Source organism: Tetrao urogallus, assembly GCF_951394365.1.
Source record: "Tetrao urogallus genome assembly, chromosome: 5".
In the NCBI taxonomy this organism is placed as follows: Eukaryota; Metazoa; Chordata; class Aves; order Galliformes; family Phasianidae; genus Tetrao; species Tetrao urogallus.
In genome coordinates, this window is record NC_136818.1 from 23,751,433 (window position 1) to 23,767,445 (window position 16,013).

The 16,013-nt window shown below is 52.9% G+C and overlaps 2 protein-coding genes across 2 annotated transcripts; one reads left to right on the forward strand and one right to left on the reverse strand.

The window, feature by feature from the left end:
- Nucleotides 1–1,576: 1,576 nt before the first annotated feature.
- On the reverse strand, nucleotides 1,577–13,017 carry VAMP4 (vesicle associated membrane protein 4; the record flags this gene model as incomplete). The annotated part of the gene is made up of 8 exons (XM_079535803.1): nucleotides 1,577–1,603; nucleotides 1,745–1,838; nucleotides 2,796–2,847; nucleotides 3,515–3,594; nucleotides 4,438–4,538; nucleotides 11,410–11,460; nucleotides 12,266–12,312; nucleotides 12,952–13,017. The coding sequence occupies 7 exons, from the start codon at nucleotides 13,015–13,017 to the stop codon at nucleotides 1,810–1,812; spliced, it is 426 nt and encodes a 141-aa protein (XP_079391929.1). The 3' UTR covers nucleotides 1,577–1,603; nucleotides 1,745–1,809.
- Nucleotides 13,018–13,745: 728 nt separating this feature from the next.
- Nucleotides 13,746–15,743, forward strand: MYOC (myocilin; the record flags this gene model as incomplete). Its single annotated transcript, XM_079535794.1, has 3 exons — nucleotides 13,746–14,244; nucleotides 14,698–14,817; nucleotides 14,959–15,743. 3 exons carry the CDS (start codon nucleotides 13,746–13,748, stop codon nucleotides 15,741–15,743), a joined length of 1,404 nt encoding a protein of 467 aa, XP_079391920.1.
- Between the last annotated feature and the right edge of the window lie 270 nt (nucleotides 15,744–16,013).

Below are 16,013 nucleotides of genomic sequence, written 5' to 3' on the forward strand. Positions count from 1 at the left end.
GCCAGTAGGACCTTCAACAGTAAAACCTGCCCCTCACAGGCAGCAAAAGAGCAGACAAAGCATAGTCATAACATGGGCTCACAGTGCTGCTTCTCACTTTCCAGCTGGCAGGAAAAGGCCCCCAATACTCCAGTGAGTCTTGCAGCCCTGCTGAATACAGACAAAATCCCCCTTCATCTACCCTCTCAATCTTCTGCAGCTGGAGAGCAGCCAAAGGCATAGCCTGGGTGATTTTTATCTCTTCCATTGAATGTATGATTTTGCCCTCAGGATCTAAAAAACGTGGCAATGTGTTAGGAGGAAAAACCCAGCTTGGCTTTCTGATTCCCACCTGGAGTGAACAAGGCACACAAAAGGGAAAAGCACTATTTATACACAAGCAGAGCAAGTAGAGCTTGTAATCACATCTAGCACTCCAGCCTGCTGTGCTCACTTCTAATCCTCTTCTCTGCATGGAGCAGCACCACCACTCAGGTGGAAACTGTGCACGAGGTCCTGGGCGCAGGTCCATAAGGGAAGGCTGGGTGGTGGCATAAGAAATTCTCGGGGGCACACTATTTCCCCTTCTGCCCCAGTAAAATTCCTTCAGACACAGACTAGGAAGGACAATGTTCCTCTCGTCAGCAGAAAAGAAACAGCACAAGAACCAGGAGAGTGAGAAAAAACAGGAGAGTGATTTCAGCTAAAGTTCTAGGCTCAGTGCAGGAAGGAACTAGAGTCACAAAATAAAGTGCAGACAGAAATGCCACCAGTGCCTGAGACCATGCTGCAGTCAAACAGAAGGGGACTCATGGCTCTTGTGCCAAAACAGTCCTACCTGTGGATGGAGGACATTCACTCCCATTTAGTCCAGCACTACAGCCCACACCACACCAAACTGCCAGGCTTGGACACAGCCCCTGCCCCACTCGGTTGCAAGGAAACAAAACAAGCTGGCAATTCACAACCACCACCACTGACAGCACCAAGGTGAAGGGCTCTCAGTATAAAGTGGGCTTGGTTTATTCTGGGCCGATATAGGGACAGTTGCCATCTTCCTGCTGTGTCTTGTATCACTGGGATAACAGAGAGCTGGACTTTACATGCTTCTTCCTTCTGGTTATGAAAACACCAACACAGCTCCGTTCCTGGGGATTCCCAGCAGTTGAGAGAAGGCAAGTGCAGTAACTTCACATGTACAGTCAAAAATAGGTTTACTGGAATGTCTTTAGTCACATCTGTAAGCAGCAATAACCGAAAACACTGAGTTTGTGCATTCCCATGGATTGTAAAACTTAACTATTATTTTTTTTCTTTTGTAACATGAGAAAAACAATACCCCTACAGTTCTCCACAGAAGGGTCAGTCTCCTGGAACATAATGGTGTGTTTCCCTAGATATTCTTCTCCTCCTTCACCCCGATGAAAAGACAGAGTCCCCTCTGCCTTCCACAGCAGGAAGCAAGGAACTGCTCAAATTTGAAGTATTTTTACAACTCAACCATATATACAGATAAACCGCAGTGGCAAGTAGATGGCTCCAAATCAGAGACTCAGCATTCCACAAAGCAGGCAGTTTGGGAAATGAATCTTCTGTTATAAAAGTCTGGCAGCAGGAGCAGGTACTTGACCAAAGAAAAAAAAATAAAATAAGAAAGGGTCAGTTGGCAGTTCTCAAAATGCTCTGTTAGAACTGGCTACTTGCCGCCGCTGCCTCCTTGCTCCTTGGAGAAAAACAACTTTAAAGCTATATACAGATATCTCACTTAAGTTACACAGCAGTTTGTTTATCCCACAGCCAGCTCCACCGAAGCCTCCAGCTGACCCACCATCAGGTATGGTACTTCAGGACTATGGGTACTGGAAAATAAAACACAAACAGGCTCTCAGCCAAACACCTTCACGTGCAACAGTGACACTGACAGAGAGAGAACCCCTCATCCCTGCGGTGACAAACACCAAGCAGCCACAAGGGAAAGTGTGTCTTCAAGCTCGAGCCAATGCAAGCAGCTGCCAGCACACATGCTAGACAACATTTCCTGCCACCTTCATCTCCTTCCAGCTTCCCAAAATTAAACCAGATGGGATTTTCCATCAGTCTCTCTTTGCTGCCAGCTCTGCTTCTCCTGCTCCTAGCTGTGCATCAGCAGGACAACAGGCCACGAGGATTTTGCTGAAGGGCAGCACAAGAACTGTTACAGAGATGCCTCCAACAACAGTCAGTGGGAAGAAAACCCTCCAGACCCAGTGGCACAGAAAAGCTGCACTACTGTGCAGGGCTGCCTGAACCCCTGGGGCATGTCCTTTAGCACGCAGAGTGCTGAATTACTTCCCATCCCGCATCTCCAGAAGAAATATGCTCTCGTTATTACCTGTTATGTAGAAAATGAAGCAGCCTGGCTCCTTTAGGAAGGAGCACTTTCTGGAAGCAGGCCTATTGCAAAACGGCTGATAGACATGGAGAGGTGTTTGGAAGACACTGCTCTGGTCTGAAACCTTTCTACCTACTCTTACCAGCCACACAGCCTTGGCACTGACCTGTGCCAACCTTCTATCAGTACAGTGTTGGCAACACAATGCTGGCAACAGCCCATACGACTTGGCTTGAGCTTGCTCCTCTGCATGTACATTTAAGCTTTGAAGAAGAGAAGCATGGTGCGGGCTACAGACACCAGTTATAACTACTGAACAGAGTGAAGCCCAATGGGAGGAACTCAGGTGCTCTGCCCTGAGGGACAACAGCAACAGTGTCACTCAGTGTGCAGTGCAATGAGAATTTCAGTGCTAGAATGAATGGGGTGACCTGGAGCTACTCACTGATGATCACGAGCAGGACGACGATGGCCACCAGCACTATGATTGCTTTCATCTGCAAGAGGAGCACAGACACGTGTTACATGTGGCACCCTGCGTAGCTCCTGCATCTTTTCACCTAGAAAAATGCTTAAACTCTTTTTTCCACCAGTACCTACTTTCAAGCAGCCAGAAACTTCCCATGACAAATTTCTGCTGAGAAATATGTCTGGAAATTGCTGTACACAAACTTAGCAGAAAGCCCCAATATGATGCCTTCCTGACTCTGCAGAGGAGAAGGGATGCCTTGGCCTGGACAGATCAGTCTCCATCAGAAGAAATAGGGAGAGGGAGCCAATTCAAAGCTCAGATGCTCTCCCTTGCAAAGCACAAGCAGCCAGCTCAGGAGGGAGGATGGCTTCAAATCATCTTGCCAGGATCACCACATCCTTCCTCATCTCACACGGCCAGCATCCAGCCTGGCTAACTGAATCCAAGATCCCTAGGGAGCAAGCATGAGATACCTCCAGATGGCTCCTATACCAGCTGCACCACCTCCATGTGTGCCTCCAAGGCACTCAAGCCTGCACTGTTCACACTATTACAACAAACCAACAGGACAGGCACTCTCTCTCTAGCTTAAATTGTTCCCTTGTGGCGCTCCTGGCACACAAACTGACTCTGTTGTTTGGCCCAGAGGCTAAAGGACCTGTGTGAAGAAAATCATTCCAGTTCTTGCTCACCTTGCAGCCTCGCCACCACATCTGCCTTCGAAGCTGTTTGGCTCTGTTGCTAAATGCTGTTGCATTGTCTGATAAACTCTCTGTTGAAGGAAAAAATAGAGGCAATTCAGTAGTGCACACAGTCTATCACTCATCCCACAAACCCCACTTAGTTTCAAGCAGCAAACTTGGCATTAAGGGAGAAGACCAACTGCAGTGTGATTCCACATAGCCACAGGGGATGCCAACAGGAAGCCCCTTGCCAGGGAGCACAGACCTGTGGTTCTACTGAGCCCCCTTTGTCCTGGCTGCCCTCTGAGGAAAGGAATTCATTTTGCAAGCCAGCAAGCAGCAGATGGCCGAAGTGCTCAGGGCTGACATGAGACAGACCAACCTACATTAGATTGAAGGACCAACTAGGTCACAGCATCCAAATGCCTCCAAACTAAAGCCTGGGCATTTCCAAGCCTAAATCTTTTCCAAGGCTGACTTCACATCACTGCAGTGACAACACACTGGGCTATGCTGAGCACAGGGGTAAACCTGGATGGCTGAGCACCAGCTGGATGCTGAGTATGCAAAAGGAGCCCAACGGGCAGCTGCAGTGAGAGAGGAGGGACTGATTCCCATGGGGTGGTTAGAGCCTTACACAAAGGCTGCTGAGCAACCAACCACACAAGGGTGAGGTACCAGTGGGTGATCTACAGACATCAGTAAGCATGGGCTGGGGCTGTGCAGGACAGCAGTAGAAGGTGGAAAGGAGAACCTGGAGGCATAAAGCTAGCTCTGCAGCCCAAGGCCAGGAAACCACTCCCAAGCAGAAAAGACATACAAGCCTATGTCTGTCACTGGATACTTTCTGAGCTGAAATCAGATAACCTTGTCCAGCTGTGAGGAAGAGGTGCAGGGAAAGGGATAAGACAGCAGAGCATTTATCATCACACCTGATTTATCCTGCAGGTCATCCAGCCGCTCGCCTCTTTCAATCACCTTTGTGATGTTCTCCTGCATAACATCGATGACTTCATCCACCTGGTTCTGGACACTAGAGCAGAGCAAAGCAAAAGCAGCATGAGTAGCAGCAAGCACACCCCATCAGCTGCACAGTGCAGCACCAGCCCTCACTCTGAGCTGCACGTCATGGGGTCTGGGGAGCTCTGGTAAAAATCGAAGGGGACAACAGTGGAGGGAGGCCGATGGGATGCTGAGAAAATTGAGAGGCATGGCACTGTGTGGGGTGGATGTCTGGCAATCCCAGACAGTGCAGAGGAATGCAAGGGGCTCTAAGAGAGTCTTAGAAAGTCAGCACAAGTGGGGCACCTTCCCATCGGGGGCAGGCATAGCAATGCAAACACATGATGTGTGTGGCAACCACCTTCACAAGTACTCATCTGTTTGTGAATTTAAACTATACAGCTTCAGTGCAGAGCTGGAACATCAAAATGCTCTGCAGTTGGACTGGTGGAAACCCTGCAGCTAGAAAAGGCACTGTGGGTGGGTGCCTCTGCTGTAGAGGAGTTCACATCAAAGAGGGGAAAAAATAGAAAAAATAATCACACCTTATCTTTGTAGACTTTACAGAACTCAGCACTGCACCTTCGCTAAATAACTTGGATCGGAATCAAAGCAAGATATGCTCCCCTGCCCAGAAACTGAGCTGCTAAATGAAACCCACTCTGGCAGGGGCATCGACAGGACAGAAAAGAAATGGCTGACGTGAACTGAACCAACTCATTACAATCCATCTTCTCACAGTTACACAACTCGTGGGTAGTCCTTTCAGTGAACGGTAGCCTAAATCGTACCCGCGGGGTTATTATAAATGCATTTATTCACTCCATAAAAAAGCCACACTGGTGAGAGAGAAAAATTCTGCCGGTGGAAAAATACTGCTGCAGTCCGGTTTGTATTTTGGAGCTGATACACTTGTATTTTCCTGGAGACAGAAATAAAAGATTTCTCGGGGCCCTGGGGAGACAATAGGGTACGTCGGAGACATACCGATCCCACAGAGTAAGAGGGAACAGCAATGTCTTGGAGGCAACCCCACACACAAGGCAACAAAACAGAAATAGCTCCAGATCACTCGCTCTGCACGAAGTCTTACATTCCACTCTTCAAGCTACGCTGATTTTAAAATATTTAAATACTTGAAATATATTAGAAATGCACTGAGTGTTCACCACTGGCAGCTCTTCCCTTTGAGGGCACTACCACTTCAGCATTTGCACCATGCTCCCCAAGTAACCCTCCTTCCTCTTTGCGTCACTGCAAACCGTCTCCTCCCCACCTGCATCTTTCAGATATGAAAATTCTAAGGCATAATTTGCCAAAGCAGAATGGATTTTTAATGATTATTTATTTTCTTGTTTTATTTACAGCAGCAGCAGACTCAACACTTAAAGATCAATTGCACGGCATCTAGTCCCAGAGCACCTGGTAAGAAGAGAACAGCATAATGTGCACCACGGCCTGGAGAAATGGGGCCAAAGGAGATCCAGAGCAGCATGCCCAAGGCTGGGGCCCTGCAGAACAAGGAGCAGGGCCCCGTTCCTGAGCCTCGGCCAAAGTTCTATCTAAATAGAAGCTGCTGTGTCTCTAATTAAAAGACACTGAGTTCTGGTTCACACTGACCTAATTCTCTTGTCTCCCTAGCAGCTATGTGCCTCTCACCGAGGAGACGTTTGCACTGAGATGCACACACAAGGAACAGCTACAACACGCCATAGCAGCTTCAATGGAAAGGCATACATTCACTTATCCTTCCAAAAACAGGCAAGGAAAGTCACTAAAATATATGAAAGCTTCACACACACAAAGCTCCATGGAGCTGCAAGCAGCAGTATGAAGGGGCTTCATGCCTTAGCACTGCAGGTCAGGCTTCGCTGTGCCTCTGCACTGCAGCTTCTACAGTTGGAACAGGCAGGGGAACCCTCTAAAGCCAATTTCTGACTCATCAGCCCTCACACAGCATATGCTGGATTTCAAAAGCACACCTAAGAAATTTATTGTACTTAGAATGCCATAGGAAAGGAACCTGCCTGCCCCACGCAGTATCACAATGTCTATCCCTGCATCCACCTAATGGGGAAGGCAGGTTCCTTTCCTATGGCGTGCAGCAGCAGCTCCTGCCTTTCATTAGGAGCTTCCTACCTGGAGGAAAAAGGCACAGAAAATTCCCTGCCCTTTCCCAGCAGAACCCTGTCCTGAGCCTATCCCAACCCACCATTCATTCTGAAAGGTGAGCAGCAGGTGTGCACACGGGGCACCGAGCACGTGGGCAGGAAGCTCATGTCACAGTGTCCAGCCCAAACAGGGATTCACAACCCTGCATTCTTCTTCTGGAGCAGTGGGTGATGAGATAGGAAGCACGTTCTGCAAGGGAATTTCTTCCCCTTGGCACAACCACAACAGACAAGTCCCAGCTCAGAGCTGTAAGCAACTTTGACAGAGCCTGGGGTGAGAGAGGGAAGAAGAAACATCTGCTACCCCAAGCAAGCCAACTTGGCAAAAACTGAGGATTTAAACATCAGATTCACAGGCAGAAGACTACACATTCTTAGTATGTAAATATTTCTGAAAACATTTACTGGATTCAAAATAGAGAGATTTCCTCTCACAACAGATTTGTAGGCAAACTGTCCTGCTACAATCAGCAAGCAGGAGCACACCAGGGCCCGGTGCAGCGCAGTGCCACCTGTGCCCCACAGCCTGCACGGTGTAACACAAGTACTGCTGCACTCCCAGGGCACCCCGAGGTATTAAGGCGAAGCAGGGCAGAGGTCTGTAAGCTAACCCAACCTACTGTGCCCAGCATTTAAAGAGGTCCAGGGGGCTCAGACCCTAACCAAGCTGCACCTCAGCATCCCACCTCTTTTGACCTGAGGTGCTGGAGAACTGCTGCGTGCCTGTGTCTGCCACAGCCCTGCTATGCTGCTAGCAGAAGTAAGACGTTTCACAGATGGGGAATGGAGAGACAGAGAAATCAAGGCCTAAACTTCCATAGATATATATAGTTTTCCCTCATGGAAAGCAGACATGTTTGAGCACCCTGATACTGTCAGATATCTGATGCAAGAGAAAAGCCAGGGAAAAAAAAGGAAGGGATTGTAGCAGAGAATGAAACTTTGATCTCCAGGGTCCCACACAGTGCCTCAACCACCAGCAGCCCATTCCTGCTTTCCACCGTCTCCCACCTATCACCAAAACAAGAAAAGCCTCTACACGAAAGGGCTGAAAGATGCACAACCTATGCATCAATTCACATTAGTTTGGCACGCCTGAGGTTGGAAACTTAAGTCACATCAATTGGAAAATATTTTCTTGTTTTATTTGGCAAGAAAGAACAAATTGCCTAATATGAAGCATATTTCCCATCCAGGAGCTGTTGAGTTTTGACACATTTCATATATTTAATTCCTGATACATTTCCAATAGAAATAAAGTAGACTAGACATCTGCCAGCAAGACGAAAGCACAAAGTTTGTTTCCAACCAATGACTGCCAATATGCTTTTAACAAGGACAGCAAGTGCACGCTGTCAGAGCAGCAGGAAGAGATCCACCAGTACTCAGCTGGGTTCAGACTCTACTTGTGCTCAGCCTGGTCCAACGTGGGAAGCAGCAGCCTTTCCATTGTGGACACACCGAGTTAGCTACTGAAAAACTCTCTAGGCCAGTTGTGGCGACTGAACAACAGTGCTGCATTCTTCAGACATCGTAAACAGGCCACGCACACACCACAGGATGGGCTGCTCAAGGCTACTTGTTGTCTCTAAGGTGGCTGTTTACAGCCAGCATGACACACTTCTATTTTCCACCCCAGGCAACGCGATGGTATTAAGAGTGTTGTGTACTCTGGTGCAAATTATACCTGAACATCCCCCTATCGTGGCTGTAACCCCAGAAAAAGGCAACAGGACCAGTCAGTGCAGGCAGAGCAGAGGCAGGAGGCTGTGCTCAGCAAAGCACAGCTGCCCACACATCTCTGCTGTCCTCAGCGTGGGGTGTCAGCACAGAACTGCATCACAAATGGCTGCTTCCAAGTTGCTCCTTCAACACAGCTGTGAGGAACAAAGTGGTTGATGCCTCTTTGAAGCCTTGAAAGAAGGCATGACAACAAGGTCTTAAGTGTTACCTTCAAAGCAAAGTCTGCATTATGGATGGGGTCTATAGCACATCCATCTACCTGTGATGAGAGCCAGGCCCAGGAAAGCTCCTGCCAACTGTTGCCATCAGGCCAATCCCCAGATTCTTCTCTCTCCAGGAGGTAACACTGGGCTGGTAGCCAGACAGAGCCTCTGGGGTGCAGTCCCAGAGCCAGAGATGCTGGTAACCCCTGTCAGCACAATGAAAAAACTACAGGGACCACAACCTAGCTCCTAGTGAACCCTATGAGCACTCCTTCCCCTACAAGGTTTGCAATGTCCCCCAACACATCCTTCTGCAGCCAAGCCAGGTTCGAGGGTCTCTGCTGCCAGACTCTCCACACTGACCCATGTCTCTTCATTGCCAAGGACACTAGGTAAAATTTCCAGTCTTGCCCATCACATTCAACACGTTCTCCACCATTGCTCCCATGATTCCATTACTTTTTCCACTGCCCAGTCCTGTATCCAGTTTCATTTTACACACATCTTCACACCTCATTCCCCCCAGCAACATACAGCTCCAGTCACTCTGGCTTTGCCCAACTATGCCTCAGCTCTCCAAACACTCAAAAATTCCTCCTTAAAAATGTCTTTTCCTTGTAGTGTTTCAGCAGCAACACAACCCTGCTTTTCCCCTTCCACTGAAGAAAGAAACAAACAGACATTAATTCATTCAGCACAAGGGCTGGTTTGATCAGAAACTCAAGAATAAACTACACAACAAGAAGCTGCTGCATACTGCAAAATACTACCACACGATGCAATAAATACTGATGAGAACAGAAGATAGATACTAATTGACAGTACACGCTCTAGATACTGGAGCTTAGATGTAGCCACTTGTTATCCCAAAGGACGTATCCTCTATACCAGCTTCAACAGACAAGCAGCCTTGTGCCCCTGTGTATGTTGTGATGTGACTGGTGTCCAGCTATAAACCCACCAGCTCGTGAATTCTTTCTTTCTCCTTCCCCTTCACAGCTGCAGTGCTCACCTTCACCTCCCTGCTTCCTGAAAGCTCCCATGGCCCTTCTGCCTCACCAACGCAGTGGGAAGGGAAGAACTCACGTCCCTCTCTGCCACGCAGGGAAGAAGGAAGTCAATCTGCAATTTCCCTCTGGCAGAGGAGGATAGAGAGGCCAACATCAACTCCCCTTCCATACCCTTTATAGAGCTGACACCACTCACAGCTGTAATCCTCACTCACTTCAGACCAGCGCAGCACCACGCAAGGAAGGCTGTATCCACACTGCCTTCCTGCAACAACCTGAGCACCTCTACCAGCAGCATCCTGACGCCCCAGAGGGAGCACAGGCCTGCTGAAAACAAAGAACGCAGCAGCCAACCCACCATCTCCTGCGTAACCCAAGTGCACTTTGCCTCTCAAGATAATGCAGCAGGCACACAGCTAAGCACTGCCTAAAGCTGACAGTGAATCACTAAGCCAGAGAATGGCTGAGTTGTGGAGGTCAGCTGCCCAGCCCTCCCACTCAGCCAGCCTCACAGTCCGCCCATCCATCCCACAGCATCAACAACCTGTTTATGAGGCTGTTATGGGGGATAGCGTCAAAAGACTTACTGAAGTCCAGTTCAGAGAGGGCCAAAGAAAGACAAAGAAGGTCAGAAACTGAATAGAGAGGGTCAGAAAATGGAATAGTGTGTAGCAATTCCAAAGAAGATCCCAAAACACACCACCACCATCTCAGTCATACTGCTCTCCAGTGACCGTGAATGAACCGTAGGGGCAGAGAATATGAACAGAAGGAGCCCAGATGAATTTTATTAGCTGCCCATTTCCACGTAAAGATAAAAACAACAACAAAACAACAACCCCTACCCACATGTTTGTGCTAACAAACCCTGCCAAACCAACCTGCTTAGACCTAAATAACTTCGCTTTTTGGACTGAAAAGATCCATTTGCCTCCTTTGGTTAGGAATTTCAATTCAAATCCACAAACTCCTAAAATATCATTATTAAATCACTTCACTGTGGGCTTGTAAAACTCAGAGCTCTCCCTAATTAAGTCTCACCTAGAAGAGCCTATTTTACACTAGCTCCCAATGACTCATCTCAGAGATGCACTGCCTGCTTCCTGGCATGAAAAAAAACATTCCTAATGAAGAGTAACTCTAAAGCTACAAACAAAACAACCCAACTGATCAATGCGTGGTCATCAGTCTGATTTCTGTTCTGCCTTTGTGGAGGCCAGCAAAGGCAACAACACAACACAAAACAGGGCCTGTAAGTACCCTGTCCTTCCCATTAAGTATCACCATCACTTCCCTTTTAGGAAAGAGCAGAGCTAATCAGAGCACAGAACAAGCATCACCCAGGAAATGACTCACTTGGAGGATTCAGTGTTCCTCCCTTCTTCTTGCCCTGCTATAGCCAATAATCCTGCTCCAGCTGTAAAGGGTTCCTGTTTCTCCAGCTGCTTCAACTCCACTGAGTCACTGCTCATCTCCAGGTCACCTCTACCACATTATCACTAAAATATAGCACGCGCTTTGGAAATTCCACCATGCTGCTGTGATAAAGTTCTACCCCTCTGCTGCTATTAAAGCACAATTCCTTGATAACTTGACACAAACTCGATTTTCCTTATCTATGGACAGGTGGGATGTGAAATTACAATCAGGTGAAACAAAGCACAAGCCACATTCCTGTTCAGAACTACAGAAAAATACCCTGTTAGCAGAGCAGCGGGAGTTTGTAATGTCAGCATAAAGCATTACTTGAACGACACAGAGGAACACGAACTTACTGCCTGATCTTGTCATTTCTGGGTCCAAATCTTGGTCCGGAAGGCCCTCTCCTGCAATAGAAAAAGACATGAATTATGATAGCAGATGCAATGAAACATGCATTTAAATCAGAGACCTAAGATACACAATAGGGAACCAGTATTTTCTGGTTCTCTTGCCTCCCACCCGTTCCTCTCATGTCCCTCAAGATATGGAGCACCACAGTTTCCTACAGGTCACATTTCTTCTTTCAAGGCTCTGGGAAATCACAGAATGGCCAGGGTTGGAAGGGACCTCAAGGATCATGAAGCTCCAACCCCCCTGCCACATGCAGGGCCACCAACCTCCCCATTTCATACTAGACCTGGCTGCCAAGGGCCCCATCCAACCTGGCCTTGAACACCTCAGGGATGGGGCATCCACAACCTCTCTGGGCAGCTGTTCCAGCACTTCACCACTGTCATGGTAAAGAACTTCCCTCTGACATCCAACCTAAATCTCCCCTCCCTCAACTTAAAACCATTTCCCCTCGTCCTGCAGTTATCTACCCTTTCAAAGAGTTGACTCCCCTCCTGTTTGTAGGCTCCCTTGAGGTACTGAAAGTCTGCAATGACGTTACCCCGCAGCCTTCTTTTCTCCAGGCTGAACAAGCCCAGCTCCCTCAGCCTGTCTTTGCAGGGGAGCTGCTCCAGTCTCCTCATCATCTTCGTGGCCCTCCTCTGGGCCCTCTCCATCAGCTCTCTGTGACCTCAAAGGAAATAAGGGTGCAAGCTCCCACATATTTGGCAGGGAGCAGCTCTTGGTATTCGGCACTACCAGTCTTAGTGCTTTAGGCAGTTAAAACATCATATGCCCTACATCTGTTCAGAAACTCACAAGAAAAAGTCTTCCTCTTCATCTGAATCCTCCTCTAAAAGGTTCCTCTGTGAACAAAGAAAAGCACCATCAATATCCGCCATTTCACACGACCTTCCAGACTTCAGGACACCACCAGCATCTTCTAAGCACAGGGCACTGGTGAGCCCCCTCGTGAGAATACCAGTGCTACTTTTCAGATAGCTGTGCTGTTTCCCCCCTGCAGAGATGCCTCCATGCAGTCAGAGCACCCAGGAGGCGTTTGCCAGCTCTGCAAAGCATAGACCGATGTCCTGAACCACAGCCGGGCAACGCTTACAGCACCGTTCATAAACCAAAGTGCATTTCTACCAACTGGTCTATCTGTGCAGGTTCAGATCCTGACCCCGTGCGTCAGTAACGCACCCTACGACACAGCAGCAGGCAGCACTGCAACACAGCGGGCAGAATCCACACCCGGGCCAGCTACGGAAGCGCTCCGGGCCCAAGGGGTGACGCGCAGTGCCATGCCGTGACCAACCGCCCCGAGCATCGCAGGCACGCGGTAACGCGGGCCTACCACCGACTGCGGTGACAGCAGACATAAGGAGCACCGCGCGGCAGCACCCGGCCAGCCCCGCGCGGCACGCCGCGGCTCGGCCCTTCCGCCCGCGGGCTGAGCCGAAGCTGCAGGCGCTGCGGAGCGCGGCGAGCCCGGCCGCACTCACCCGCTCGCTCTTCACCGAGCCCGTCACCTCGTCGTCGTTCAGGTGCCGCTTGAACTTGGGCGGCATGATCCCCGCCGGCGGAGGGGGCCGGGAGGAGCGCCTGGAGGACGAGCACGGCCCCTCAGCGGGCTGCGGGCCGGGCCGGCGGCAAATGGCCGCCGCGACGGGAACCGGTCTGCGCCATCGACCGCTCTGCGCTCCGCCGAGAGCCGAGCGATCCACCGCGGGAGGGGCGTGGCCTGCGGTCGTGGGCGTGGCCTGCGGGATGCCCGCCGACGGGGTCCCGGGAGCGCTGCCCGGCTAGCCGCGTGCGGCCCCACCCCGCGCCCAACTGCACCCAACGTTCCGCAGCGGGGAAATTTCCACCTCCCGGCCCGGGCTCGTTGCCCCTCGGCGCTTCTCCACCTGCTTTTTCTTCCCCCTCTCCAACTCACAAAAGCGCGCTGTGGGACCCCCGTGCCCGGCAGCCGTGCGGCCCCGAGCTGACGATGGGCGCCGACAGGAGCGGCGCCGCCACGGGGGGCGGTGCGGGGAGCGGCCCCGGTGCCTGGGAATGGCGCGGCGCGGACCCCCCCCCGTACGGCGCCCGGGGTCCCCCGGGGGTCTCCGCCGCCCCGGCCCCGGTCTCGCCTCCCCGCCGCAGCCTTGGCACGCGGCCGCGCAAATATTTTGGCCTCGGCCACCGCACGCTGCCGGAGCTTTGCCAGCGGGCGGCACGGGGGGAGCGCGGGGATCTGGAAGGTTCCCGCGGCCCTATAAAGGCGGGCGAGCTGCGCGGGGCGGTGAGAGGGACCATGCCGGGTGCTTGGGTGCCGCTGCTGCTGGCGGGGGGCCTCGCTCTGAGCGCTAGCGGGGACCCCGCGGCCCTGCTGCGGCGCGGCAACGATGCCAGCGGGCGATGTACCTACAGCTTCACGGTGGCCAGCCCCGGCGAGGCCAGCTGCCCCGAGGCTGGCGGCGTAGCCCAGCTGCGCGAGGAGCTGGCCGCGCTCACCGCCCGTCTGAACCGCCTGGAGGGAGCGGGAGGTTTGGGGGGCTCGGGGCCGAGGGGGGCTGATGTGAGTGGCATGTGGTCGCGAGGCCCTCAGCGAGCGGCCCCGGGGGGCTGCGAGGAGCTGCAGCGGGCCAAGGAGCGGCTGGAGGAGGAGAAGGGGAGGTTGGAGAGGGAGAAAGAGGAGCTGGGCCGGCGGCTGGAGAGCAGCGCCCAGGAGATCGCCCGGCTCAGGGCCACCCGCTGCCCCTCCGGCACAGGCGGGGTGCCTGGCCGCGACGCCCCGCGCTCTGCCAGCAAAGGTCAGTGCTGGGGGATGGGAATCTGTGGGCATCCCCTCCTCACCCCAAATCCTACATCCTCCCCATGCCCTCGGGTCCCTTTGTCCCCCCCCCTCCACCCTGCAGCCCGTGCTCCCACCTGGGGCATCTGCTTTCGCCCCTTAGAACAGTGCCCACCCACTGTAAGGAACAGTGCCTGGCCTGGGGACCCCCGGACCCTCTTCCTGTCTCCATACCTGGGCTGTTTGCTGGTCACCTCGGCGTGGGGAGGACCACACGAATCTGGGGTCCCTGGGATTCACCCAAGGGAAATAAAACTCCTGGGGAGGGAACGACGGGGTCGGCAGTGTCCCTCAGCCCTGGGTCACCGATGTGCCCCAGCTCGGGGCACCAGGCTCCTGAGAAAGACGTTAGCATTTTTGGGGGGTGGGGGCTCGGTGCTGGGGTTCACCTGGCTGCCTGGACCCCCCGCAGCCTCCAGGTGGGAACCGGAGCCCCTCAGCTACCAGGAGCTGAAGTCGGAGAGGACGGAGCTCCCTGCATCTCGGCTGCTGGAGGAGACGGCGCTCGGCCGCCCGCGAGCTGAGGACTCAGGTACAGCCCTGGGACTGGGCTGGGGGGCCTTGGGGCAGTGGTGTGGGGAATCGCAGGGGAATCGGGGAGAACTGGGGCTGGGGGAGCCCCGGGGTCCCGCACGACCACGGCCCTAACGCATCCCTCCTGCTGTCCCCACAGGCTGCGGCGAGCTGGCATGGGTGGGGGAGCCGGTGGTGCTGGGCCGGGCCGACACCATCGCCGGCAAATACGGGGTGTGGATGAAGGACCCCGAGCCCGTGGCGCCCTTCACGCGGGAGACCACATGGCGCGTGGACACGGTGGGCACGGAGGTGCGCCAGCTCTTCCAGTACGAGGCGGCCGAGCAGCTGGCCCGCGGCTATCCCGCCAAGGTGCACGTCCTGCCACGGCCCCTGGAGAGCACCGGGGCTGTCGTCTATCGTGGCGGGCTCTTCTTCCAGCCGCGCCGCTCCCGCGCGCTGGCTCGCTACGACCTGCGGGCTGAGGCCATCTCTGCTGAGCGGGAGCTGCCCGGTGCTGGCTACCATGGGCAGTATCCCTACTCGTGGGGTGGCTACACTGACATCGACCTGGCGGTGGATGAGACCGGGCTGTGGGTGGTGTACAGCACCGAGAAGGCCAAGGGAGCCATCGTCCTCTCCAAGCTGGACCCTGAGACGCTGGAGATCCAGCGCACCTGGGAGACCAACATCCGCAAGCAGTCGGTGGCCAACTCCTTCATCATCTGCGGGACTCTGTACACTGTCAGTAGCTACTCCGCACCCAATGCCACCGTCAACTTTGCCTACGACACGACCACCAGTACCAGCCGCAGCCTCAGCATCCCCTTCGAGAACCGCTTCCAGTACCTCAGCATGGTGGACTACAACCCGGCGGAGCGGCGGCTCTTTGCCTGGGACAGCTACAACATGGTGGCCTACCCTGTGCGCCTTGCCCACGCCTGAGCGCCGACCGGCCCCCGGCCTCCTGCTGACGCCTCCTGCGAAGAAATTCCTTTGTGCTCCATGAAACAAAGCGCTTCTCCAGGGCTGAGCTGTGCCGGTGGACACGTCCCTGTCTGGCCTTTGTGGGTCTGAGTGGGTGCTGGTGGTTCCCAACCCTGCTCCAGCATCCTCCCAGCCCAGAGCTGGGAGCGGGCAGGGCTCATATGGGCAGGCTGCTGGCTGCCTTCCTGCTGGGACAGTGGGACTGGTGAGGGGGCACCTTCAGCCATG